At 39.6% G+C, this 26202-nt stretch overlaps 3 protein-coding genes across 3 annotated transcripts in view; all 3 read right to left on the bottom strand.

The window, feature by feature from the left end:
- Positions 1-1577: 1577 nt before the first annotated feature.
- LOC140269963 (small ubiquitin-related modifier 3) lies at positions 1578-5964 on the bottom strand. Its single transcript, XM_072365002.1, has 4 exons — positions 5826-5964; positions 4422-4550; positions 4190-4261; positions 1578-4007 (listed from the first exon to the last, which is right to left on the bottom strand). The coding sequence occupies exons 1-4, from the start codon at positions 5844-5846 to the stop codon at positions 3945-3947; spliced, it is 285 nt and encodes a 94-aa protein (XP_072221103.1). The 5' UTR covers positions 5847-5964; the 3' UTR covers positions 1578-3944.
- A 2340-nt stretch (positions 5965-8304) lies between these two features.
- Positions 8305-15603, bottom strand: LOC140270447 (pituitary tumor-transforming gene 1 protein-interacting protein-like). Its single transcript, XM_072365590.1, has 7 exons — positions 15341-15603; positions 14566-14618; positions 14098-14206; positions 10953-11055; positions 10544-10609; positions 10077-10123; positions 8305-9024 (listed from the first exon to the last, which is right to left on the bottom strand). The coding sequence occupies exons 1-7, from the start codon at positions 15420-15422 to the stop codon at positions 8987-8989; spliced, it is 498 nt and encodes a 165-aa protein (XP_072221691.1). The 5' UTR covers positions 15423-15603; the 3' UTR covers positions 8305-8986.
- Positions 15604-16214: 611 nt separating this feature from the next.
- The window catches only part of myo10l1 (myosin X, like 1), a 44008-nt gene continuing 34020 nt past the window's right edge, over positions 16215-26202 (bottom strand). The window contains exons 30-43 of the mRNA XM_072365802.1: positions 25941-25996; positions 25608-25750; positions 24994-25188; positions 24618-24775; positions 24401-24521; positions 23345-23493; positions 22997-23145; positions 22701-22908; positions 22248-22384; positions 21996-22119; positions 21189-21539; positions 19857-20033; positions 19564-19755; positions 16215-19200 (exon numbers count right to left, since the gene is read on the bottom strand). Of these exons, the coding sequence (XP_072221903.1) occupies positions 19096-19200; positions 19564-19755; positions 19857-20033; positions 21189-21539; positions 21996-22119; positions 22248-22384; positions 22701-22908; positions 22997-23145; positions 23345-23493; positions 24401-24521; positions 24618-24775; positions 24994-25188; positions 25608-25750; positions 25941-25996 (2265 nt within the window). The 3' untranslated portion in view covers positions 16215-19095. The remainder of the gene's footprint in view (positions 19201-19563; positions 19756-19856; positions 20034-21188; positions 21540-21995; positions 22120-22247; positions 22385-22700; positions 22909-22996; positions 23146-23344; positions 23494-24400; positions 24522-24617; positions 24776-24993; positions 25189-25607; positions 25751-25940; positions 25997-26202) is intronic.

Below are 26202 nucleotides of genomic sequence, written 5' to 3'. Positions count from 1 at the left end.
AAAAAACGTGATTGGAAATCAGCAAAGTCTTTCGACTACCTACTACTACCTAAATTCACAAGAAGCAGAAGTAGAAAGTACCCCCATCAGTGCTTTGCGAAATCCACTCATCTGTGAGGAGAATCTTGCACCTGCAGCTCCTTTTAAATGCCTGAGCTATGCAAATGACTAACCAGCCAGTCAGTCATCCTCCCTCAGCCACAAATCTGACAACACAGATCTGCCAGAGGGGTGATCTGCTCCACTTTGTGCATGCGTACCTAAATGCAACACCCTGACCGACAAACAAGCAGACAGACACAATATCTGACTGCAACTGTAAAGGAAAAAAAAAAAGCTTTTTTTTAAATCATTATTATTAAAATGCAACCAAAAACCAACAATAAAACACCATAAGACCACAATAAGACTCTTAGACCTCCATGTTTTCCTTAAAGTTGTAGAAACAAAACTTTTTTAATGAATATGAAACCGACTCAATTACTTGAGAGTAGTTGTAGAAGTACAAGGACAAAATACTTTGGGAAGATTGTCTTTGCAAATAAAAAAATTTCCAATTATTTCAACTTGCCGCAGACAGTTTTAGGGAAGTGTATGGATTCTAATTTCACGCAGTCTCTGACACACAAAGGACTTTCAAATTTAGTGTTACCCAACAAATTTATGCAATTATGGAGAGTTGATAGACTTTGGTTTCACAAGGGGAAGGGGCATTTCAGTTTGTACCAGATCTCTTTCAGAATCCCACCAACCAGTGTATTTATAAGGCAAATGCTCTCCAACTCTCTTCTTCACATCCATATTTGGATCACAGACAACACACAGATCAGTTTACAAGATATATACTTCAAGCCATTTTCTTTATCCATTCATCAATCTTTCTTCCTGCCGGTTATGACAGGAAGTTCTTTTTTAGTTTGCAGAAAAGTTGATGTAGATTGTATGCACATGCACTCTTTTCCTTATTCCTGGTTTGACTCATCAGTGCCACTACTAATCTTATCACTGTTCCATTTGTACTTAGTTCAATCATGCAGTTTTATCAGAGATCAAGATTGTTTTTAAAAAAAAAATGGAATGGGGGACGATTCATAAAAAGATGCATACAAAAAAAGAAAAGTTGTCACGAGATGTTAAAAAAAGTTAATTTTTTTTTTTTGATAAACAGAACCATTGTGTTCTCGTATATTTCGGATTTGCATGATTCTATTTAATGTATCATACCGAATTAGTTTGTTTTGTGTGGGAGTAAACAACTGCTCCACGTGTAGGTGCCTGATATGAATTAAATCCTTACCACAAAGGACGAGGCTTTCCATGGCTCAGTGGCGCCATCTACTGGTCAGTATTTAACATATGGACATCATTAGCATCCATGGTATTTTTGAGCATACATCTAAGACACGGGCCCAGCAAGAGCTGAAATGACGTAACAATTCATACCCCAACTAAACGTACTTCAGTAACATCCAAACAGGTAGCAGTGAGGCTGACACTGAAAACTGGAATAACACCAAAGAATTGGAACATTTTTTTTTTTTCTGAATCCACAAAATTATGATGCACATGGCCGCAAATCTGAGTACCAAACTATATTTATTGTATACAGTAGTAAAAGACCACAAATAATGTACAAATCAGTAGAGAAACATAACATGACGAGACCTGGACCCCGTTCTTCATACATTACAGTGTAGTTCTGCTGAATGCCAAAGACCGCTGTCCAGCTAACTCAGTTCTTATAATGCAGGTGGAAGGCTGATTTGTTGGCATTTAAACTGTGCTCTTGTTTTGTGGGAGAAAAGCTGAAATCACAATCATTACCCGTGACCGTTTCGTGCAGAGGCAAGTGGCGCAAAGACTTAACACGTCTCTGTACCACGCAAGATGTTTGTCATCGACTGAGGAAGGATGGGAGTTGGAGTCTCAGATAAAATGCCTTCCCCACTGGTCAAAGTGAACTGCAAAATGAAGACTGATGGAAGGTATGAATTCATAAAAAAAAAAAAAAAAAAAAACATCTGGATACTGGCATTGACTCAACTATTATATAGAATGCATACAAAAATACAGCTGAAAAACATGGATGAAGATAGTTTGCTATACGAGCGGGAAAAGGACTGCACCTCCCCAACATGGCTGAGGACACTGTAAGGTGAAATAACTTTTCTTTATTGATCATATTCACCATTCAGGAAGTGTGACTTTATTCAGCTCTTAACCTGTCCAGTTACCACAACACTCAACTGATCAGCTGGTACCTGAAAAGAAAGGTGCAGTCTTTTTTCTGATAAGCCTAACAAACTTCAAGACAAACTATCACGATCCAACTCACTCGAAATAAGCTTCCATTTTCGCATGTTTTTTTGTTGTTGTCGTTTTTCTTTTTTTTTGTTGTTGTTTTTAAGATTGACTAGTCGTTCCAACCACAGACCTTTTATTCTAAACTGACACATCCGAGTTTGTGTCGGACCGTAAAGGATGAAATAAAGCCAACACGGTGACTTGGGCACAGAACACTTCATCTCCCAAACCCCATTGGCTTATCTTCCACGCTGTCCTGATATGCAACAAAACACAAGCGTCTCCCTTCAAACCATAAAACAGCAAAGACACTCAAGACATCTGAGATATCTCCACCGTAACACTGCAGCAAAAACTTTTAAATACACACACGCCGGCAACAAATGTCTCAGCAGTTGAAATAGCAGTGAGAAGTGTCTGATGTGTGGTTCTGTTGGATATCCTTGCTCAAACTGAAAGGTGCTCATCTTCGGACCTCATCTAGAGGTTGTTGGCTGAGCCGTCCACGTGTGCAACAACAATACAGAGACGAGACAGCTGGCCCCAAAACAGTGCTAAGGAACAACTTCTCAGGGACAAGTCACTGGCCAATTCAATCATTAAATACACAGAGTGGAGGTGTTATGTACTCTGATCAAAAGACTATCCTTTCACAGCCAATCCTCCCCCCCAACCACTCAAACTAAGGATGCAGCTTAAGGTTATGATTTTTGTCCTCTAAACAACGATTTTATCTGCTTGTGCATGTAGCTATATGCCCCCACGGATACCCACAATTAATCATTCTCAAATACCAGCTGTGGAATAAGAAGCGAAATACAGCGATGCAATTCAGCTTTTAAACACCTTGAAATCCAACAGTTTTGTACTTGCAATTAGCTCCTAGAGAGATGTACATCAAAACATGAAGCTGACGCTCTGTCTTTGGATTATTGGTCCAAGCCCCACAATTTTTTTATCTAACACCCATACCGATACTTCTGTACAGAAAGAAAGAAAATAAATCCACAAGCCCAGTGGGTGTTAGTTCTTAAAACAAGAGGCAAAGTACAAAAAACAATGCATAAGCACCTAAAATGCAAAGAGAATTAAAATACATTTTTTGACAGAAAAACAGGAGTCTTGATTCAGACAACAAAAAAAGGAAAGCAACGTGAAATGATAAGCAGGCGTGTAGTAAGTTCAGATGGCGCTTCCACTTCAAAACATTTTCGTGCCCACTGACTGTGACCCCTGGACAAAAAACTCGCAGAGCATCACACCCCGATGGATGAAACTACTCGATACTAAACTTTCACCAGAAGTAGCGGATTACGATGAGCCGTTGGTCCAATTACAGCCTGTAGGGCCCAAGAGGAAAAGGTTGTCCTGATTGGCCGGCAGAGAGACTGTTGACACACACAGAAGTTCAGTCCCGACTGTGATAGTACATAAACAGCTGAGGAGCCCCACCCCCCCCACACACACACACGCCTGGCGAAAAATCATGACGGACATATTTAAACTGAGGGAATAATAATAATAACAACAACAACAGTAATAATAATAATAATAAGCTGAGGGGAGCGATGGGGAGGGAGAGACAGTGAAGGTGGTTGAGGGTGTGGTCTGAAGGTGGCCGTCAATGAGGTGGGTTGGGTTTAGCAGCGCCCGCCAGTCTGCTGCTGGAAAACATCTATGGTGTCTTCATCTTCCATCTCCAGCTGAGAAAAGCAGAAGAAGGGAAGGGGATTTACTGCGAGTCGTGAAACGGCAAGTATGAACTGTGCAATCAGTGTTCCATAAACTGAATAATGTGGGCTTTTGTAACGTGTTGCTACAGCATCGGAAAGGTGTTTTCATTAGGGTTAAAGGCGACGTTAAGGTGACTAGCACATACTCATACCTGTGCGGGTGTATCCGTCTCATTGATAGGCTGGCCATCAAACCTGAACCTGATCTGCCTTATTGAGAGACCCTGCAGACAAAGACAAATAAAAGATGAGCCCATGTTCAGACAACCTTTGGTACAAGAACAACAAACCGAGTAGTGCAACCATTCAGCGGGCCTTGAAAATGTACTACAATACATGGTGTTGGAGGAATTTAAAAGCCACCCCGGCTGGTTTTCAGCTCACCTGTCGTTCACAATACGCCTTCATTAGTTTGCTGAGCGGTGTGTGTCTTTTGATTTTGAACTGGACCACTGACCCATCTTGCCCTGCAACCTTGAGGTTGATGTGATCATTCTCGGTCTTTACTCCCTCCTGCAGAGGCAAACATGTTTAATATTGTGTAAACCAGCACGAAGTCAATCACATTAATAAACGAGACACCGCGGTCTGGAGCGTACAGTCGAGTCCTTTAATGCTACGAATAGTTTGTGACATAAAATGTAAATTCACAGAAGACGAGATGAGACACTGACATGTTGAAAAAGAAATCCCAATCTATTCAAATATATTTTAAACAAAGCCAACTTGCACTGGGAGGTAACTTGCACTGGGATTACAATATATTGGGTGACTTTTGTGGCCCAAACACTGCAGACATTACGTAAATTTGTTACCATATCTTTTTGATTTGTTGCCAAAATGATGCTTCCTGCTATTACAAGCTGTAACACACATTCAATACTTTAATCAAAACCCATATGATATTCAGATACAAAAACAAAAACAAAAACAGGGTCTTAAGTTTAGATGGCTTATACAAATTAAACAGTGTGTGTCTATTTCACCCCAGTTTTTTTTTTTTTAAATCGTATTTTGGGTTTTTTGTGTTACAACCTCATCTACCACAAATTTAGCCGTTTATTCGTGTGACCATGCGCAAATGCTTTATGCTACATAGTACAACGTAAGGAAATGGTTAGGAGAAAAAGCAGAAAGTATTCTTACGTTATACTGAATCTTAATCAGGTCACAGAGCATTAGGGGGGTCCGTTTGTTTCTGGCAGTCCCAGATGCTAACGTTAGCACGATTAGCTCCGGGCTAAAGTGGCAGGCACGCCAGCCCTTCAGGACGGATGGAGAGTTCCGCTGCCGGCTAACGTTGCTAACAGTTTTGTTTTGTTGTACTGCGGTCAAATGAGCATTGGCATTAAAGAAAAACAAGACTAAATTGTGCGGCCACTTTTGTTTTTAAGCGAGTGCGTCACCTCTATTTGCGCACTTTTGCCACTGCGGCAGTTGCAGCGTTGCGGACATAGCGTGGTCCCGTTTCGACAAAGGGAGAAAAAAAAAAAAAAAAAAACGCAAATGACAATCATGGTGCAACTGACATTTCTTTCCAATACCTTTGCAACACGAGTAACCGGGACAACACATGTCCCAATACCATCAGCCCTGAGCAGTGTAAGCGTGTTCCAGGCTAGCCACGGTTGTGCGGGAGCTCATTCATTTGCGAAACAAACATTGCGCCGATTTAGGGAAACGTGCAAACCAGGCCATTTTAAGATTGCACATCTGAGAAACGGTTTTGCAGGAGCCCGACTCAGCCATCGTAACATATAAAGAGCTCTTTAAGCGTCAGTATCTTACCTTTGGCTTTTCCTCCGACATCTTTGCGGTATTTTGTGTTGCGAGTTTCACAATACTCAGTTACAGGGCTTTATTTGTCCTCCTGCCGCCTTCTGTCCGCTCTTCTCCCCCCCACTTACGGGTACGCGCACAGGACCGCTGTTACATATACGCGATTGGTCTGAAAAATCCACGTGGTTTTCCTGTCGCGGGAGCGCGGACGCGGGAGCGCGCATCTATACAAAATACTCGATCACGCGAACTGAGGAAGCAAGGCAGGTCATTGAAGTCTCTATAATTGATCAAAAACTCTGCATGTGAATACAATACACACTTTATTTAACATTCACAGAAGTCACAACACATGACTGCATCTCAAAGCAAACGGTCTACATGTAACTTAGATTCACACACCTTTGGATTACAGGTCAATTGGCTGAATGCTGCCCTGAGTTGGCACACGTAACCTTTGCTCAGGGTCAATTTTTTAATGAGTCAGGTTTGATCTAATAAATGTTGCCACTTTTGATCAGTTTTGGGGTGTGTGCCTTTGGCTAGTTTGGTACATTTATTTCAGTGCTCAAGCTTGTGCTCCAGAGGATCAAAGGTTCCCACGAACCAGCTCCTAAAATCTCTACGGGTGTTTTCCCAGCCAACGAAGCAAGTTGTGTAACTTGAATTTGGCCAAGATACAGACCTTGCACAGTTCCTGTCTATTCTGAAACCTCTATCATGCCTCTTTTGAGCAAAGTATTCTTTCTTGCGTGTTTTGGACCATTACGTGAAAAAAAAAAACATTTGGTTTTGTGGTTTTCACAAGGTGATGTTATTTCAATGATATGTCATAGTCAACTTAAAGATAATTGATACAGGATGAAAAAAAGACGTGATAAGTATTAAAACTAAAGGGTACAACCAAAAAGGAAGCACAAAGTAAAAACTAAAATTCCTTCAAGCTAAATAATAAGGACTGACTTATTCAAAAGAACACTGGAGAAGTTTGTGAATCTTAAACTGTGTGCATCTGATTTGCTTTGAAGTAAGCTGACTTTAGTTATGAGCAATCTCCTGGCCTAAAACTGCCTGCAAATACCGTAGTTCACCACACTGTTTTGCTTTAAAGACACTTTATATTTTTGAGGGCTTTTGATGGTGTCTTTGTTACCTCTACAATATGCCAATAATTCAATGCATATGGCCATACATTTGCAGGACTCACACTGGGATCTGTTTTTACTGCCCAGTATAGGGGCAACTGAAGAGCAAAAAATAACCAACTTCTCTGGTGTTTCTTTAAGACATTTTTGAGGTGCCAGAAGAATAATAGCTTTCTTTTGTCTCATAATACCCTTTGATTTATCTACCTGGAAATGTAATGTTCTGCTGACAAAAAAAGGGTTGTACAACTGTATTTTGTTACCCATCATAATGCCCAGGCCATGACGTGACATGGTCATTTAAAAGAGCCATAACATCTATTGTGTTGTGCTGTGTTTTGTGTTAATAGCTGGATTGAAGGACTGTCCACAACCAAACAAGTGTAATGCTTTGCTTTTAAAAAAATGTGGTAAATCATGTCATATTTGATACCACATTCATCTAAACACCAATTCATGTTTAGATCAACTTAAAAATGAAAACAAGCCCTGTATTTTTATTGATTACAACTTAACTGGGTCAAGTCAGCTACTGTATCAGGTATATATTATAATAATAATTTCAGTTGCTTGATAACAAGTTTCTCATTTATAAAAAACAAAAATCATCAATCACATCTTCAAATATTTGATCATATTCATTATCCTATTATTGTGTTATTTGTTAGAAACCTTCATCTTATGAGCATCGCATTGAATTTGTCACCAAATAGCAAACATGATTTTCCAAAAGCCTCCCTTTAAAGAGTGACAGCACCCAGCTCTACAAATTATATGACAAGCTTAAAGTTCAGATTCACCATCAGTTTTGACTCAAGCTGTGAGATTCTGCTATTCTTGTATTATAACTAGTAGTGTTATAAGCTCGTGTATTGCTCCTTTAAGTTTTCGATTGGTATTTCAAAGCTTTATTTCTTCTCTTCTGCCAGAAACCCATTTTCCTCCAGTAGAGTCAAATTCCTGAACAGCAACCGTATATAGGACATTGCACCATCAATTGAGGTTTTTGCCAGTGTTTTGAAAGAAGTGTGCTTATGTATGTAAAAGACCCAAAATCTAATTAGGTGTTTTAAAATATTCATAGTAAGCAAGTGAGTTAGGAGAACACCACTTTGCACTGTAATAGTTGTTTAATGATTCTCCATATATAAATATGGTCCTCAGAGTAATTCAAAACTCACTTTTTGCAATGTTAAAGATTTGGATTTGAGCTTCAGTAACTTCCTGGATTGTCTTAAAGGGTTGTAGTGGAGTGGTGTGGTGGAGTGTAACGCAGTGTGTAACTAAAATGAGGAGATATAAAAAAAAAAAAAAAGCACAACAAAATATACACGACAGATATATATATATAATCACTCTAAAGTCCTTTATTCATTATGCGTCTTCACAGGATACATATCCAATACAATTAGGCTGAAGTTATTTATGATTATGTAACAATCAAGGATGAAGCCTTCATATTAAGGTATGACCATATTCTGCAGCTGTGTTAAAAAGTGTTAAAAAGTCATTGCCATTAGATGAAAATGCTTCAATAAAAACTGACTTTAGAAATTTCAAACGAGCAATCACACAAATAACGAAAGAAACACTGAACCCCTCTAAAATCAACTGCAACTCAGCAGCAAAAGCAATACGAGAATGTTTAGTTGCAACAGATTTTCTTATGCAAATGGAAAGAATCTTTCAGACCCTAACCTGATATCTACCTATTCCGTGCAAATAAACTAAAGAAAAATAAATATTACAAGTAGATTGATGCTATAGGAACCATATGATCATTTTGAAGAACACTCCAGTTTTTGGTTCCAGCCTCTTGGCTTATTGCAGTGCAGCATTCTTTGAATGGACATGTTCATCGGCTGTATGATGCTGGAGGCTGCCTATACAAAACTACTATCACTTGCTAGAGATTTCCGTAGATACAGTTTACATTTATTAGTAGGTTCTATATATTCTCACAACCAAAAGACAGGCTGCGGTTTGTCAGCTGGGTTCATGAAGTAAAGCCTCAGGTCACCAATCTCATGCAAATTTGGAGTATGGATTTTGTCCACTCAGACCTAGAAAATAAAAACAATAAGTGACACAATTTCCAGAATTTAAATGATTAGTTAGTAGACATTTTGAGAGATGTACATACTTGTTTTCTTGCTTAGAATTAGATTAAAGGATCAACACCATCAGGAGATGTTAGCTTAGTATAAAGAGTGCAAAGAAGAAGAAACTGCTAATCTCAAAGCAATTTCAGATAAAACATGATTACTGCTGCACTCAATGGGCTCAGCACCCTGTCAAGAACAGTCTGGGAAGTCGGAGTAAAATTAAAAGTTTTATCTTTTCCTCTGCTTAATATACATCTATGCTTTCCCTGAACCATCTAAAAAAGGGGAAAAATAGAAAAGGAGAAAATGCTTTAAAAGTTTTCTGTTGAAATACTCTTTACAGGTATTCTTGGATGGAATATTTCCCTTCTGAGGGCTTGATACAATTGCAAATGTAATTTGGAGGAGACGCATATAGAACAACATAATCTCTTCCTCAATTCTAGCAGATGCTCCCTTTCTTTTAATTATGCAGGTATTTGTCTTAGCACTCAAAAGTTCAGCTGTGTGCTGCACATAAGGTGTGCACCGACACAACTGCATGGTGCAGAGCTCTGGAAGCCCCCATCACTATGTCTGATGATAAGAAAATCCACCTATAAGCAGCAGTTATTGTCGCTAAGTAGTTTGATACACAAGTTTCATACAAGAAATTTGTATTTGCGATTTTGAAAATATATGCATGTAAACTTGGAGAAGAGGGAGTCATGCCAACAGTTTCCTTGAGTTTTAAGTCATCATATTAAACTAAGATACCTGCCTGCAAGGTATATTGTTGTATTTACCATACAAACATAGTATCACAACACAGTACAGTAATTTTCTCATGTAACTCTAAGCAAGAAAGCAAATAAGCACATTTCCCACAATGTTTTTTATGAAAGTTTTCCTTTCTAAGGAACTGAACCTTGTCAAGTGTACAAAACATTTCCCATGATTTATCCATTCTTTTCCATGTACACACATGCGTGTACGAATATGCAAGTGTGATAACAATTAAGAAGGCTCACCATATTTTTGCCTGATTTCCTGATGTCTTTGTTTCATCTCAGCCCTCCTGTAAAGCAGAAAAAAAAAAAAAATCCTCCCATGAGTCAGACTGAGACTATTTCTCACTTCCAGAAATCATGTGGCCACAAACCCGTTTGGGCTGATATGACGTGTGCATTTTTCCCTCATCTGCAGTATGCTATGAAGGGAAAAAAAACAACGACTGGCAATGCAACAGGGGCCGCAGGTGCTAAACATGGTACACATATGTAAGCCCCATAGTTCTAACTGTTGTGCTACTGTACGAGTGTGTAAAGTTAAAGTAAAGACAACCGTGTACTTTATATACGATATGTTTTTGCAGCAAAACTGAAATATAAAGATGTCTTAGTAAATTATATTCATACAAAAACCAAAAGCATTTGCAAAAAAGAACAATGAACTTTGTTAGAAACTCCATGTTACTTTAACCTATTTCAATTCTCACCTTTCCTCCTGCTTGGTTTTCGTTTTAGTCGCCTGTTTCTGCATTTTTGCCTCAAATCTTTTGGATCTTGAACACACAAACACAAGACCAGTGTTAAGCAAGGATTCATTGAGGTCCAAAAGAAATGCACAGCATGTGTCTCCCGTGCCGACATGTTAACCACGCCCAAGCTCAAACAAAAAAAGTAGTTTGTAACTGCATTTGGAAACAGACATGAACGGGGTTGAGATGGGATCAGGATCAATCTCAAACTATTTCAACTACTCATGAGTCACAGTGGAAGACATTCTGTTAAAATTCTATACATTTAAAAAGTCACTATTCAAAAGTGTTTTTGTGATTCTGTGGATTCGCTCCATGTAAATGTGATGTTTCAGATGGAGAAGCACATAACATACTGGGCACTTACCCAAAGTTTTCACATTTGCAGCAGCAGAACAGACAGACCAAGAAAGCAATGATGATAACTCCACCGATCACTGCCAAGGTAATTATCAGCGTCTGGAAGTTCACTAAAGAAAGAATAGCAAAGTTATGCTGGAATGACCAGAAACAGATTGACCTTCAAGATAGAAAAACATGTTCTACGTCCTGTTATTGCTCACATTTTAGTTTCCTCCTGCGCTTTTTCTCAGAGTCATTCTAGAGCTGTAAATGTATGTCTTCAGGGAAGTTAGACATACCACACTTAGGATGAGCACCAAAATAAAATGATTGAATACAAGGGGAGCATTTGATTGAACATCAAAACATTTACATATTTGGTACTTAACATCCAAAAGGAACGTGGAACATTTTGAACATTCACAGTGATAGGCTTGTTGTGTCTTCCCCTTGATGGTAGCAACAGCTTTTGATTCTGTCTAAAATCTGCTTAACAGCTGGGAAATGCAAGTTCTCTTGGTGAGAACAGGTAAAACATGAAGTGGACTATACTGTTGCTGCAGAAGTACATCCATGGAATGATTGGCATTCATTCACCTGACTAATTTGTTCTACTTTAGCTGGCCTCATGCACACCAACAGCTTCTTTCCCTCTGTGGTTTAGTCAGCCGTGGCGGAAATGAGAGATACGTGCAAAACAGCCAATTTTCTTGTTTACAGGACTGGACCACACAAGAAAAGTTGTATTTACTTCTTTTGTTGCACAGAAATTAAGCAGAGTGATTCTTTAGGATAAATAAAAACACCGATGTTAAAAAACTGTAAATGAAAAACATTTAATATGAAAGAGAAGTGGTGCATTTACAAGGTACAGGTCTTCATATCTATATGAATGGTTTGATGGTGTAAGTTTTTCACATATCGGTTGCAGCTTATTGGTGCAAATATAAGCCCACTTATTTTTGTCTTTAGTAAATCATACATGCCAGACACAGCCCTGCATTAGTGTGTCCTTACACACACATCAAGTAAGCAATGTGGAATCAGCAGTCACTCAAAGTATTTCTACACCGTTGCTCTGCTCTAATATAATCCTGATTTTATCCAGTTTTATAAAGAAAATGTTTATGCAGCAAATTTTGGCTGTACTTAATGTATTTTTATCATCCACAGAGAATGTTAAAAGCGTCTGAATGTCAAACTTTTCTCACACAGTTCAGTGTGAGACATACTTTAGTCAATAACTCAATTCCGCTCCGATTCATATATGCTGTTACAAGAACCGTGGTCTAATCAAATGGCCCAGGAAACTAACTGTAGCCTCATCCAAAAGTGCATTTATCTGTGCTGGGAGTCGTGTTTATACAGGATAGGACTTTCCCCAAGCACACCATTGTCTAGAATGATCCCAAACAATGAAAAACAGCCACAGACCAAAGGTAAACTAAGGTAATAGGAGAGAGACTTTTATACAAAGCAGAGTTCCTGTGAAGACTGGTACGTCACTGAAGCCAGCACATTAAAGGTGCTCTTTGCAGAAAGATTAAAAACACATCTAAGATAAAAATTTTTTTAAAAAAAGCCAAGACATCCCACTGAGAAACTTCAGGGGCGGACCAGACTTTCTTGTACTACCACTTTGTACCTCTAGATAAGACGTAAACCACCTCAGTGTCTAGTCTGCTCTAAAGCCAACAGACAAAGAAGGGAAAGCAGATCCCTGTGCTGGTAGATGCACACAAACTTCCAGCTAATAGAGCATAGAGATAAGTAATAGTTTGTGAAAATCACAACAAGAAGCTACTCTTAAGCAAACTTTACCTTTGTCCGTCCCATCCAAAAAAACCTCATTCAGCAGCAAAGACACAAAATAAGAAAGAAAAAAAAAAGAAAGCCAAAACCAGAGTAATTACTTTTCTTTACTGATGCCTGCTTTTCAAGAGTCAAGAACTAGAATCTGGTGCAGAACTTTTAACTCTTCTTCTGCACTTGTAAATATAAAACTTGTGTTGTCGTCTTTGTAGACCGCTTATGTTGTAGCTATATATTTCTGAGCCAATTCAGCTGGTCAGCTGCATGTATTCATACAGAGCTGAGTCCGCTCTGATGTGTGTGATCAAACAAAGAAGAACAGCAGCAGGTTTAACATAACATAAGTCAGAATCCATATGTGAAAAGGGCTACAGTTTTTATAGGTTTGCTCACATGTTTGTGCTAGAAACTTAGCTAACTAAAGCGTACTTGTGTAAAGGTAATGATGTTATCATGACCGACCCACACAGTGAATTAAATTAGTACATGTTCATCTTATTGTTAATCGTTAGTTGGCTGTTTCTATTGATAATTTCTTATTCAAAATGAAAGAAGCCAGAAGTAATCAACAGGCAACAAAGTCAATGTTTAAAATGCAACAAATAAAAATTTTTTGTTTTTAAAAAAAAAAACTTTTTATCATCCATCCATTTCCTATAAGCTATCCACTTTATGCCATTCAATCCTATTGAGAATCGCAGGCAAGAGTCAGGGCATGCGTTTTATATTTTTCTTCTTTTTAAATAATTACATGTCACACTTTTCTAAAACTGTGGCCAGTAAATCTATTGAGTCATTCATCACCGTAAAACAAAATATGGAAAGCAAATCAAACAGACAATTCAGGTAAAAACTATCATTTAAATTTTCAACATATTGAATTCAATCAGAACTATGACTTCAGTCTATTGGACAAATGTGATATTGCCAAGTCAAAGCTTGTTTAACAGGTAATGAAAAAAAAAACAAAGACAAGTACATAGATACATACTCTGAAAGCAATCCTGACTAGCAACAGAGCTCACACAGTTCCTGTCCAGTATACATGACTTGAACACTTTCTCACACGGTCCACAGCGTGGGACATACTTTGGTCAATAACTCGATTCCTCTCCCATACTTCTATTCAAAGACAGCGGTCCAAGTGAAATGGACAATTGTAACTTTAGCCATAGTTTGATTCAGCTGTGTATCTGAATACAGTGTGTTGTCAAAGTGACTGACCAAGTGCAGACATAAGTAACAGAAGGACTTTTCAATAAAATGAACAATGAAAATTGTTATTTACATCACTCATAGTCGTCTTAGATATATGGTGTTAAGCTGCATGTATGTGTGAGTGTGTAAGTATTTCTTACTCCAGCAGAGCCCCCAGCGGGCGTCATTCAGTGGGCAGAGTGCATGGGGTGGAAGAATGGTCCGCACTGGATATGTTACACAGGATTTAGTTGGGATGCACCATAAGCACTGTCAAAAAGAAACAACATTTGAGATATTCAGGCCAAGTGATAGACGAACTGAATGATAAACACAGACAATACATGAGGGGGGAGGTTTGGGAGGGGATGTCGGATCAGTTACTCCTCAAACCAGTCTAACAGGTGTAGAGGCAGAGGAGGAGCCAGCAGTTACAGTTCCTCCACCAGGGCCACTTTTTCCATCATGCATGCATGTGCACACACACACACACACACACACACACACACACACACACACACACACACACACACACACACACACACACACACACACACACACACACAAACTGTATGAGACCAGAATGAGAGCAACTGAGCAGAAATAAAAGGCTTTCTGCTTAGACTTACCGACACATTTCTCAGACATTCCTCGCAGCTTGTCCCATTTTTCTTCTCACATACTGTAGGAAAAAAATGTGTGTTTAATAGGGGGAAATAAGTGGACCAATTTCATTTCAGACGATTCATTAAAACATACAAACACATTGCCTTCATAAGGGAAAGTACAAGTGACTTTACTATAGGACAAATCAGCTGAAAATTGAGGGGTGTGAGGGTTTGGTTTGCACTTTTTTGTAAGCACTGCTAATCCTCCTGGGACATTTTCTATGGAGACAGAGCACAATAAACACTTACAGTCTGGACCAGTCACATTACTTTCAGGAGGCAAACACAAGGACAACAGCTGAGTTTGTGTTAATGCACAAAATCTTATCTGTAAAACAAACAAAAAGTCCTCTTCTTTTGGGATCATTTTGTTTGTTGCTGCTGCTTCCTCTGCTCTTTTCACTCTGAAACAATTATATACCCAAAGGGGCTAAGGAGGGGCCTGAAGAGGCTCATTGTTCAAGATAATGTTTATTTGGTTTTTATGCGTTGCTTTAGAAGCAGAAATTAGACATTTGCCTCATATTTTATCAGTCCCATTAATTCGGACACAAAGTTACGGAGCAAGACTGCCAAATGAGAAACTGTAAATTAATTCAGGGTAAAATAAGAGAAAACAAAAAGGAGGCTTTAGTACACCTTAGAAAAAAGAATTTTTGAAGTAGATAAATGAGCCCAAAGGAAATGGAGAAGTGATTTCTTTCCTGTCACCTGCCGCCACCGTCCTCATTCCTACCTTCGCCAGGAGTAGAGTCGGCGAAAACGGTTGCCAAACCGAAGACAAGCAGGAGAGCAGGGAATAAAATCCGCAAATCCATTATCCAGGCACTTCAACGACGCAGGTTACTCTCGATGTTGTTCCTCGGGTTTTCACGCTTTGTTTGCGAATCTCTGAAAAACAAAGGAGAGCGAAACGGGAGGAAATGCTTTCGCTGCCCGGATCGACGGCAGAAACTCGAAATGCAAACTTGCCGAGAAGGAACTGAGCAGTGTGAGCACAATTTGTGACGCACGCTCATTACGCACCGAATATAAAGCAAGTGAAGGCGTCGTCAGTGGTGGAAAGCATTCTTTTGAAATACATCTTTCGAAATTTGCTAATTATACTCAAGTTAAAAAACGACTCATTGTACTCTGTAATATATATATATATATATACATAAATTTAGAGTATGACTGTATTAGATTGGTAAAGGTGTTGCCTACAATTCTCGGCACAAGTTGCGTGGATATGGCTTTGTCATTTTAAAAATACAGCCCACACCTGTGTTGTTATATCATTTGGTTCCCAGCGGTGTGTTGAGCTTCCTGGGGCTCAGATTAGTGATGGCTTTGGAGTGAGAGGATTATTTGGAGAGAAGATTTAGTAAAAACGTTTTATATTGATTTTATTTTATTTCATTTTTAGGTGGGTTGTAAAGGAAACTATCATTTGTTTAAGGTCGGGAAGAGTGAAGCTATGCCTGTTTCGACCTGCTTTTGTGGTACAGCTGCCTACACTCAGAAAAGCGGGAAAGCAAAGTTAAAATACGTTTCCCTGTCCGCTCGGTGAACGTCAAAGTAAAGGAGACATAAAACAGGACAGTTTTCAATAATTTAATAAAGCATAATTTTGTAAAGCCAGTTACAAATAAAAAAAAGAACGACACACATATCTCTCTCTTTCTCTTTTTTCACAAACACAATTATTTAGTATGTAAAGATGATAATATGCATAACATAAGATAAAAAGGGGCCCCACTCAGGCCGCCTGCGGCTCATAACAGGACCCTCCTATGATGAAGTTGCCCTTGAAGATACATTTGTGATCAAATACTTTGAACCCTAAAACTCAGTTTACTCTCAGCAACCTCATCACATTTCAGCAGCAACAGGGCAAGTTCTTCTCACTCATTATAATATCAGTGACAGACAGAGCCATAGATATAAAATAACAAGAACTGACTCATTACTTATGGCTTATTAACTTTCCTTGTTTTGCACATATTTAAGCCCAAAGCAAAATGTCAAACTGGAACTTTGAGTGAGTTCTGATTATTCTAAGTCTGTTGGCAGGATCCCAGTGGGCTGTGTTTACACTGTCAAGGCTGTAATTCTGATTAAAAAACACTGAGGTCATTTTAGTGGTATAAAACCATTCACATGGCAGATAGTTAGGGCTATTTCTATGTTGTTAGACAATATATTTGAGTATGAAGGAGCGATCAAGTATTTTGCAACCAGGCTGTATGAAAACTTTTGTAAGTGTGTGTATTTAGCAGGATGGTGTTGAGGATACACAATCCCAGTATTTCCAAATTGCTACAGCCCTTTACAGAGTGTAATACTCAATATAAGCCACAGAAATGGTCAACTCAAGAAGTTCAACTTCTCTTAAATATCTGCTGTGAAAAGCCCAATTCTCAATGTCTGTGGAGTCAAATCTTTTATTGCCACATAAACTAATTTAGAAACCTGAGCTAAACTCAATAAGCCAATTATTTGGACTATACGATAACGTTAGAATGGAGCTGTCATTGTTATCCAAGTATCCTTGATGGATATGACGTGTGGAAACACTTGTCAGGAGACAGAGCTGTTTCTCCACCTCTCAGTCCAAAAACACACACATACCCACAAAGTAGTGTTGGCTTTTAGCATTCCATGTGCACAACTAAACCATTTCAGAGCCAGTATTGTCAGTGTCTCTTCTGCCCCTCTTACACTGAGACTGGAACAGTCCGGTATATTTTCAATCCTCTCAAATAAACGTTGCAATGCATACAGTACAATATGTAATAAATAACCCATAATCTTCCCTTTTCCTTTAACTCACAGTTACAACACCATTCTTCGCAAGTATTAGTCATGTAAATACATCTTATCTCTAAGGAATACAGTCAGTAAAATCATTTCTCTTTTCTCATTTCCATTTTCCACTAGTTTGCAGTACATCATAAACACACTCACGCACACAGCAGCAATCCAGACATCACACTTACGGGTGGTTAAGATATAGGGGGGCATACAACAATTATAATAATATCAGAAATAAAAGTCTTAATGTCCATTAAGAGGCTGGAAACACAGAAAAACTGGAGCTTGTGCACATATTTGCCGAAGTCTCCTGAGTAAAAAAGACAAGACAAGACAACTTGAGCAGACACGGATAGACATTATCTCATGGCTCCGAGTGTGATTCCAGCAGACAACAACAATGATAAATTCATCAAACACAGTGAAAACGTGACCACGATAGCAGCCACTCTCAGTATAGGCTGTGTTTCCACTGATTCTTACTTTTCAGTGAACTCACATTTAATGGCACAGCCAGTGAATGATGTGCAGTATTGGCATCATATTCACACACACAATGGGCATTATTAACATGACTCCCTTGCATGTATTTTACACGACATGTGACACATTGCTTTTAGTATGGCATCTATAGACTTTACAGAGCAGTGGCCACCAAGAATTTAAATAACCTTTGTCATAGTGCCTGATATACAGTACAAAACAATACGTCTGTTTAATCTATGTGCACATGTTTGTGTCTGTACAGATTTATGCAGGTTGGTTTATAAGTACATATAAATGGGAAATGTTTGGTCTGATCTGGATGATATCAATCACCTTGTAGAGCCAAATGAGGCTCTTCACCATGCATGCTGAACACGACTAGAGAGCCACCAAAGTAAAACGTTGATTCTCTCTTCTCAGTAATATCTTTTGTTCAAAGTATATTTCAAGCCACAGACTTTGGCTGTATTTTCTTCTTGTGCCCACACTGACAAGGGAGCTAGTGAACACTGGTTTGGTGGGCAGCGCCCCGAAGAAGAATCGTCATTTCAGTCGAGTCCTTTTGGTCAAATGTGAAAGTGTTGACATTACAGATTGAAGACAGAGAGAGAACAACAGTGAGAAAGCAAGCAAGAACAATAGTTAAGGATTATAACTTAATGGCAATAGAAAAAAGATGCAGCAAGAGCAAAGAGACATGAAGAGAAAGAGAGAGACTTTGGAGGAGGAGTGAGAGAAAAACAAATTCATCTGAGAAAGTGTGGCTTCCTTCTGTCTGGCAGTGCACAGGGGGGTTGGAGGAGCCACCTGGGACTGACCGGGACTGGGCAGCTGAGTTGTGCTTGATATTACTGAATTTCCCTTGTTCCGAAAAGGAAAACGGAGAGACGTTTGGAGTGTGCTTGAACATCTACATGCAGGACTACAGCTGAAGGTTATGTATTAGATGTGACAGCCCCAAAAATACAGGTTGTTTTCTTCGTCATGCTCATTTTTAAGTGAAACCGCAGCCAGTAGAGTGTGCATTTGGCTTCTGTGTCCACTTCTCCCCATTTTGCTATTGACGCTCATCCACCCAACTGGATTCTTCTTGGAGGATTAGCTGGCTGATGCGGCTGCCTTCATCAAAACCAGCCAACTGATGCGGCTGGCCGAGGCGTCTTGTGGCACTGGATGGATGAACCTAGGGCTTTGATAGGTTGGTGGAGATCACCTGACCCAAGAACTGGACACACTGGTCACAGACATGATGCTGCAACGTTTCTTCACCACCATGTTAATGTAGGCCTTCATTATCTTGGGGATCTCTCCAACCTCGAGGGTAAAAAAAGATAAGTTAATGCGATCCAGGTTCCCAAAATGGCTAGGATAGAATCAAATTATTTTTGTTCATTTGTTTACTCAATAAAGAAAATAACATAAGAAAGCCTACAATAATAGAATTACATGGGTAAAAAATATCAGAATTTCAGTGAGATGTGCTCACAAGTCTAAACAAATACAAACAAGACTTGGTAACAAATAAAAGCTGAAACTATTAAACAAATAATCAATTGGTCACTAGTTTTCAGTGCTTCATAGGCCAATAAATCAGATAAGGATACCATCGGTCTATCCTTTAAGATTGTTAGTTCAAAAAGGAGCAAATAACAAATGAGATGAATGATGAACTCTCACCAGTGGAGTCTCGAAGAACATCTCCCTCTCATCCACGATGATCTTATAAGTGCAGGACTGAGAAGCTCCAAAGAAGGTGATGTGTTCATACTGGAAGGTCTCCAGTGGTTTGGGCTCACCTCGTTTATACACAGACACATTGTCAGCGCTCACGCCCAGCCACAGATCATGAGGGAAACCACCCTCTTTACACTACCAAGACAAGACGTGTAAGGGAGGGAAGGGGTTAGTCGTCAGGTATTTCACCTATACAGATCCCCGAAATCCATTGGCTTATTTTCTTATTTTCTCACCTCCACATCAAACAGAGTAGATCCGTACCCAGGCCACTCCTTAATAATGCTCATATATTTAAGCATAGCCTGGTGCTGCGGCATTCCCTGCAAACGGGTCCACTTCTCCAGTACGCTAGTGCGTGTGGCGGAAGTCTCTTCTTTTACCCACATCTCCAGCATCTGCTCCTCCTCCACCTGAAGCAATCAGTTAATCCTTTGTTAAAGAGTCAGTCAGTAAGACAGCAATCCAGTCGGCAAACAGCCTCGCCTCTCATTTAGTGCATTAAAAAGGAGAGTAATTTCCCTGAACTTATGTGAGATTCATGTACATCAGTGTTATAAGCAAAGTCTGCACTGGGGTCACCACATGGTTATGATCAAAAGGAAATGTGAGCTTAATATGCTCATACGTGAGCTTAAGATATAATTACTGTTATATACTGACCATTTACCATTTGCATTCAACATTCCCACATTTTGCAAAGGTAAAGAACTGAAATGTTACAGCCAATCGTATCTTAGCTGTATACAAATGGCACACACCGACATCTGGAACACTAAGGATCAAAAAGTAGTTAAACATAAAAAAAAAATCTGTTTCACTTCTACTGCCTACTGTTAGTGCCTGTTGAGTTGAAATCATCTGTGTGATTCAGTGTGAAAATTTGGGTTTCCCAGTCCTTCCGTGCTCCACAGTGAAATGTTAGTTCCCGTCACTAAGGGGCGCCATTGATGAGGTTTTGAAACCAGCAAAGGTAGAGGCATCAAAGACTTCTTCCAACAAAAAACAGGTTGGTTTTTTTGTAGAAGAAAAGCATGAAATGTGCCATGTAGAAATGCGTGTAAAAAAAGCTACCACAAGCGGTTTGTTAACATTAAGGAGAGCTGTGAGTTTTTGAGCAAAGCTAGGTAGGGAAGCTCCTTCTAGGCAAACAAAAGAGGCGGAGGCAGGGTTAAGTTGCATATTCACAGATCAGATATTAAATGAGCCAAAGTTGTAGAGTTACATTCAATGCATTTCAAAACAGGAGGGGGTCGTCTTCAATCTTCATCAACTGTGATATATTTAATTTTTGATAAACAGAGTTTGTTTGTTTGTTTTCTGTTTGGGGAAATGGATAAAAGCTGAGGTTTAAGTAAAGTTGAAAAAAATAGATTCTGTAGTTCTGAAATACTTAATTGACAGAATGTTTTTAGCACTCGGGGCAGCACCAACAAAGTGAACACTGACATATTAAAGTAATTCTGGTGTTTGTGTTGTTTTGCCTGCTTTATTCTTTTCAAACAAAAATGCTGATAAGAGAATCTTTAGTCAAACAGGTCTTTGCTTTTTCCTCCTCTGTCACTGACCTTCTGCTTTTTCAGTGAACCCGTTTTGAAGCTTCTCCTGAGTGTGCCGTCGAGGAAGCTGGGAGTCTTTCGTTTCTCTGTGCCTTGCCCAATAATGCCCTGTGCTATTGTGCCAATTCCATCTCCTGATATTCCGCTCCCTCTTCCTCCAGCTCCACCTGCCACGCCCATGCCCGGTTTGGTGGAGTGCAGGATCCGATTGCGAAGACGTCCGATAGGGTATACGTTTCCCAGGCTCCATCCGGCCCGACCTGCCCCATCACCATGGAGATACTGGAGACGTAAAGCTGCCAAGTGCTGCAAAGTCTCCTCTGAGGCTGGAAAATGACCACTTATCAAAGACTCATGGGCCTGAGACAGAAGCAGAGCGACGGCACAAAATCTTACATTTTTTGTAAAATAATTGATCAGGTTTGTATATCAACATAATTTGAGTCCGTACTTTGAACAACTCGGAAAAACACTATTTTCGTGACATACTGAAGAATAAAACACCAGAGAGATTTTATCAGCAAAGGACCCACCAGAAGTCTAAGCTGTGCTGTACATTTCTGGATATGAACAGAGACTTTAAGTCACATATCTGATACATAAGACTAATTTGTTTAATCCTCCTGGAGCTTTGGTCCTGCTGAGGAAATGCAAATTACAGAGGGCAAAAGGAACTTTTGACCCTTGGGAATATTTCTCAGAATTCATTTGTGGAAAATCTTTGGAAAGGTCAATGAATTAATGACACAGCGGAAATATAAATGCTTTCAACCTCTTGGTCAATATTTAAATTCCGTGTTTGTCAAGGAAATCTACCTGTTCAAACATAAAAGCAAACTCCACTCCCTCTTTTGGCATACTCTCGACATCCAAGAAGCAGTACAGTTTGAAGTAAAGTTTCCACTCTCCCTCCTCCTCCTCCTCTTCACTGCCTGCCAGTCTGAGCAGATAAAGCAGACAGAGTTACAACAGAGATCAAAATAACCTCAGTGTAGTTTGAAAAGCAAAGCTGTGGTTAAATACAGTAGACCACTAACTGCAATTGGCATTTAATGTACAGAGAGATACCTTTCAAATTTAGCCAGAACATCTGCCACAATCACCCTGCTCTCCAGAGCTCGGTCTGTAAAGGCGTTGTGTTCAAACAGTGAAAACAGGTTCTTGCTGTCCTCCATGGCCAGACCTCTGATCAGCTTCTCAACAACCTGCAGCAACAATAAAGCAGATTTTTAATCTCATTTGTATGCGTTTATAATTTCTCTTAGCCTCTTAGTTTCTTAGCCTAATTATTGGTCTATTTTTAGTTAAAAGCCACCATACAGATTTATCTTATGACTTTCGAACTCATTAATTAGAACTTCCTTTTTTGTAATATCATTCGGTTCAATAAAAATGAAACTATAGAAAAGAAAATCATTTAAAATTTAGGGGAAAAAAAAAATACCTGAAGAATATTTGAAAACGTGAAAATCATCTACAAGATGAAGATGATGGCATGTCTGTGTGTTTGCGTGTGCACACCTCTCCAGCGGTGGTGTGTGAGTTGATGGAGATCTTGCAAGAGCCTCCTCCATGGCAGTACACGGTGGTGCTCATCTCCTGTCTCACCAGCAGGGCAGCGATCTCCTCCTGAGACGGAACAAACTCACGAGTCTTGGTCTTCTTCAGGGATTCTCCAATGAAACTGGCATAACGCTCGATGTCTGTGCCGGGATAACGCTCGCGTACCCTGATTTGCAAAAAAGCACATCATGCATTCAGTTCGCATTTTTTTTAGGGATGATCATCTAAGAAGTATTCATATGACAGACACGCACCTCTTGAGGTGGAAGCGTAGGTATCTGAGGATAACTCGACTGGGTAGGAAGGTGCAACTCATGCAGGTGAGCAGGTGCCAGTGTGCCCGATTGGCTGGGCTGTTAGGCTGAGGCACGTGATTGGTCTGCTTGATCACCTGACAATAAACCTTAGGGAAGAGAATTTTAATTCACTTTAAAAACGTTTAAGAGTTAATCAACATCACAGGAACGCTTATATCATCACCACTTAGGTTATTTAGTCCAGAATATGTTAACTCTAATGCTTTCCAGCACGAGAGACTGTTGAAATAACCTTTTTATATATTTTTCTGTAGGAAGAGGAACGTTTCTGCACATCAAAAATACCTCATCCCTGAGAGGACGTAGGTCGTGGCAGGTCTGTAGGATGCCCTGAATGATAGGCACAGTGTCTGCCAGCGTCTCCATCTCCTGTAGCGAGTTGAAAACACGCACCGCCTCATCCTGCAGACTGGCATAACCCTGCTGCCTTTGTACTGTATTGAGAGAAATGAAGAGAGAACAGATCAACATAGACAGAAAAATGGCAACTGCAGGGACCACAACAAAACAAAAGATGATTGTGTCATTGAGGTCATCTGGGTTTGCTTTATTTTATCTTGTCTCTTTGTCTTGGCAATTCCTGTTTTATTTTGAAACTCTCCTCTCGTTTCAGGTCACTTGCCCTAGTCTGATTGTCTTCTCTGATTCTGATTGTGTTCACCTGTTCCCCACTCCCCTCCATGTGTACTTATAGTCTGCGTCTCCCTTTGTCCTGTGCCAGTGGGTTCGTTTCCATCCTTGTGTTTGTGTGGTCACTCTAGCCTTGCCACAGTAATTCCAAGCCTTGAAACCATAGTTATTTGTGTTCTCCTCTGTTTATTCCTCCAAGAGAGTGATTTTGATTTGTAAGTTTTTGTATTATAGATTTTAGTTAGTTTATTAGAATTTTCAGCCTTTTGTTTCCTCCTTTTTTTTTATTTGGTTACATTTCATAGTGCCTCTAGTTTCCAGGAATGTTTTTTGGTTATTTGAAGTTGCCTCCACTTACCCGATAATTGCTAAATTTTAAAAGTCTTTTTGTTTTCCTCCTAGAGTGGAGTGATTATTATTTTTGATAAATTTTAGAGCCACACTTCTTCCTCTTTATTTATTGGAAGAAGTGTGTTAGAGATAATTGTGATAGCCATATTTATTTCTCTGCCTTGAAGACTTTAGTCTCGATAATAAAGACTACCTTATTTTTGAAAACCCTACTTCTGCGTCCTGCCGGGTCGTGATAATTTGTTGCCGTCCCCATGTGAAAGGCTACAAGTAGCATAACCTACACGAATGCCCAGTGTGATGGAAAAGGACGGAAGAATGGGAAAAGGAAGAAGTGGCTTTCAATGGAGTTTCACTCACAGCTGGTGACCTCTCCGTACGGGAGTGGCAGCAGAGGAGAGTGCAGAGGATGCTGAGTGTATCTGAGGATGGGGTTCCTCCTGTACATCTGCTCCACTATGTCTGGATTCACACTGTTCTCCTGATGGGACACAATAGTGGGGGACTCATAATGAATACACATTTCTGCTTGTGTATTTAAACTCTCTCTTAATGTGTTTGTGTGACTATATTTTACCTTGATGTCTCTGATAAGCTGCAGAGTTGGGGTTTCTATCGGCGTCTTGCTGTCTATGACTCCTTGTATGGCAGCTGTCCATCTCATGGCTTCATTCAGCATCTTAGTATAAAGACGGTAGGAATGCTTCCTCCCATACACTATGATATTCCAGTAGCCTGTGAAGGCAGGATCCAAGCGGCATTTGTTACATAAGACTGAACCAAGAAACATTTTCACTAAGGGGATAATCATGTCTTATGACTCACATATGATCCTCCTCTTTTCACGAGTTTGATAGTGTAACAAAAAATCCTGTGTTTATCCCAAACAGCCTGTGTATAATTCCAGATTAAACCTGCCTTTTCTGCATCTTCCCTCAATTTGTTCTCCTCACCTGTCTCCCTGTGCACCCGTTCATCTGGCTGAATGACAGAGCAGAGGGAGTTAAGGACCAGAGTTCCCATCTTGGAGGAGTTTCGCTCTGAGCTCTTGTAGTAATCCAAGGAGTTGTGGGTCAAAACAAACCAGCGCTTCTTCAGCTTGAGGGAGGTACTCTTAGCATTCGTCTTCATCTCCTTTTGGAGCCAGCCTGAACATGATGAGGCACGAGTAGAGGAAAATGGGAGAGTTAGACAGATTAAGAGGAATGCAGGGATTATCAGAGGCATGAATGGAATTATAATTGAAACATTTTATCAAAAACAACAGGGAATGCAAAACCATTGATAAACATATATTGTTATAAAAATGACAAAATAGTGGTTTCTGAAAATATTACAGACAGAATATTATACCATTATCATACTCAAACACGTCTATCCCATTATGTTGCTGATATTTGATATAATAACAATGCAATTTATGTTTCAAACTGACCTAATTCTTGTTCTTTATCTCAGTTATCACCATCTATAAATATTTGGTGGTTAATTTTTTTCCCCAAAGTTCCTTGAAGGAAAAGGATGAAATACATACAAAATCTTACAAATATTTCAAAGAAACTCTCACCTCTGACAAGGAACTCCTGTCCATCTATCCTGGCGTCTCCTTTGGGCTTCTGCAGCAGACTGATCCAGTGATGCATCTCCTCTGGTGTGTCACTGTTGCAGTGGATCACGCGGTTGGCCGTGATGATGACAAACGAATTCGGTCTGCAAAAGTGAAGCAAAAGACCTCAATAAAAAGCAAAAAAAGTTTTCCATGAAAAAGTGGAAACACAAGCTGTGATGAATTACAAACCCTTTCTACAAAAAGGGAACTGAAAAGCTGAAATTTAGAGCAAAGCATGGGCGCAACACACATAGGGAAACACATTTTTCCTTTTTTTTTTATCAAACTTACCGATCAGGGTTGTCTGACGCACAAACAGAGTCAATCAATCCCACATCAAGAGTTCCCTGAACAGAGATGTAGGAGGAGTTGACAAAATTTTAAAAGAGGGACAAATAAGAAGTCTCAAATTGATCTAAATCATAACTCTATGCACTCCTTTCTGTATTGTTGTTGTCACTACAAGTCATAAAATAGTAACCTCTCTCCTGAGGCCTTGCTGGCTAAAGTGAATCATAACTTTGGCTCAGATCAAGTTAATGGTTTACATGTT

Source organism: Leuresthes tenuis, unplaced genomic scaffold (genome assembly GCF_036924035.1).
Source record: "Leuresthes tenuis unplaced genomic scaffold, fLeuTen1.0.hap1 SCAF_15, whole genome shotgun sequence".
Lineage (NCBI taxonomy): Eukaryota > Metazoa > Chordata > Actinopteri > Atheriniformes > Atherinopsidae > Leuresthes > Leuresthes tenuis.
The sequence above is the reverse complement of the archived record's forward strand: the minus strand, read 5'-3'. Positions and strand labels throughout refer to the sequence as shown.

Bases quoted from the DNA above. Each gene is read 5' to 3' on its own strand.
- LOC140269963 (XM_072365002.1), bottom strand. From the start codon at position 5,846: ATGTCGGAGGAAAAGCCAAAG. The intron at 4,551-5,825 runs GTAAGATACTGA...TTGCCTCTGCAG, and splicing joins TGTCGGAGGAAAAGCCAAAG to GAGGGAGTAAAGACCGAGAA. The intron at 4,008-4,189 runs GTATGAGTATGT...TGCTTTTCTCAG, and splicing joins AGACGGATACACCCGCACAG to CTGGAGATGGAAGATGAAGA.
- LOC140270447 (XM_072365590.1), bottom strand. From the start codon at position 15,422: ATGGATTTGCGGATTTTATTCCCTGCTCTCCTGCTTGTCTTCGGTTTG. The intron at 14,619-15,340 runs GTAGGAATGAGG...TTTTTCCTACAG, and splicing joins CGACTCTACTCCTGGCGAAG to TATGTGAGAAGAAAAATGGG. The intron at 10,124-10,543 runs GTGAGAATTGAA...TCTGCTTTACAG, and splicing joins AAAACCAAGCAGGAGGAAAG to GAGGGCTGAGATGAAACAAA.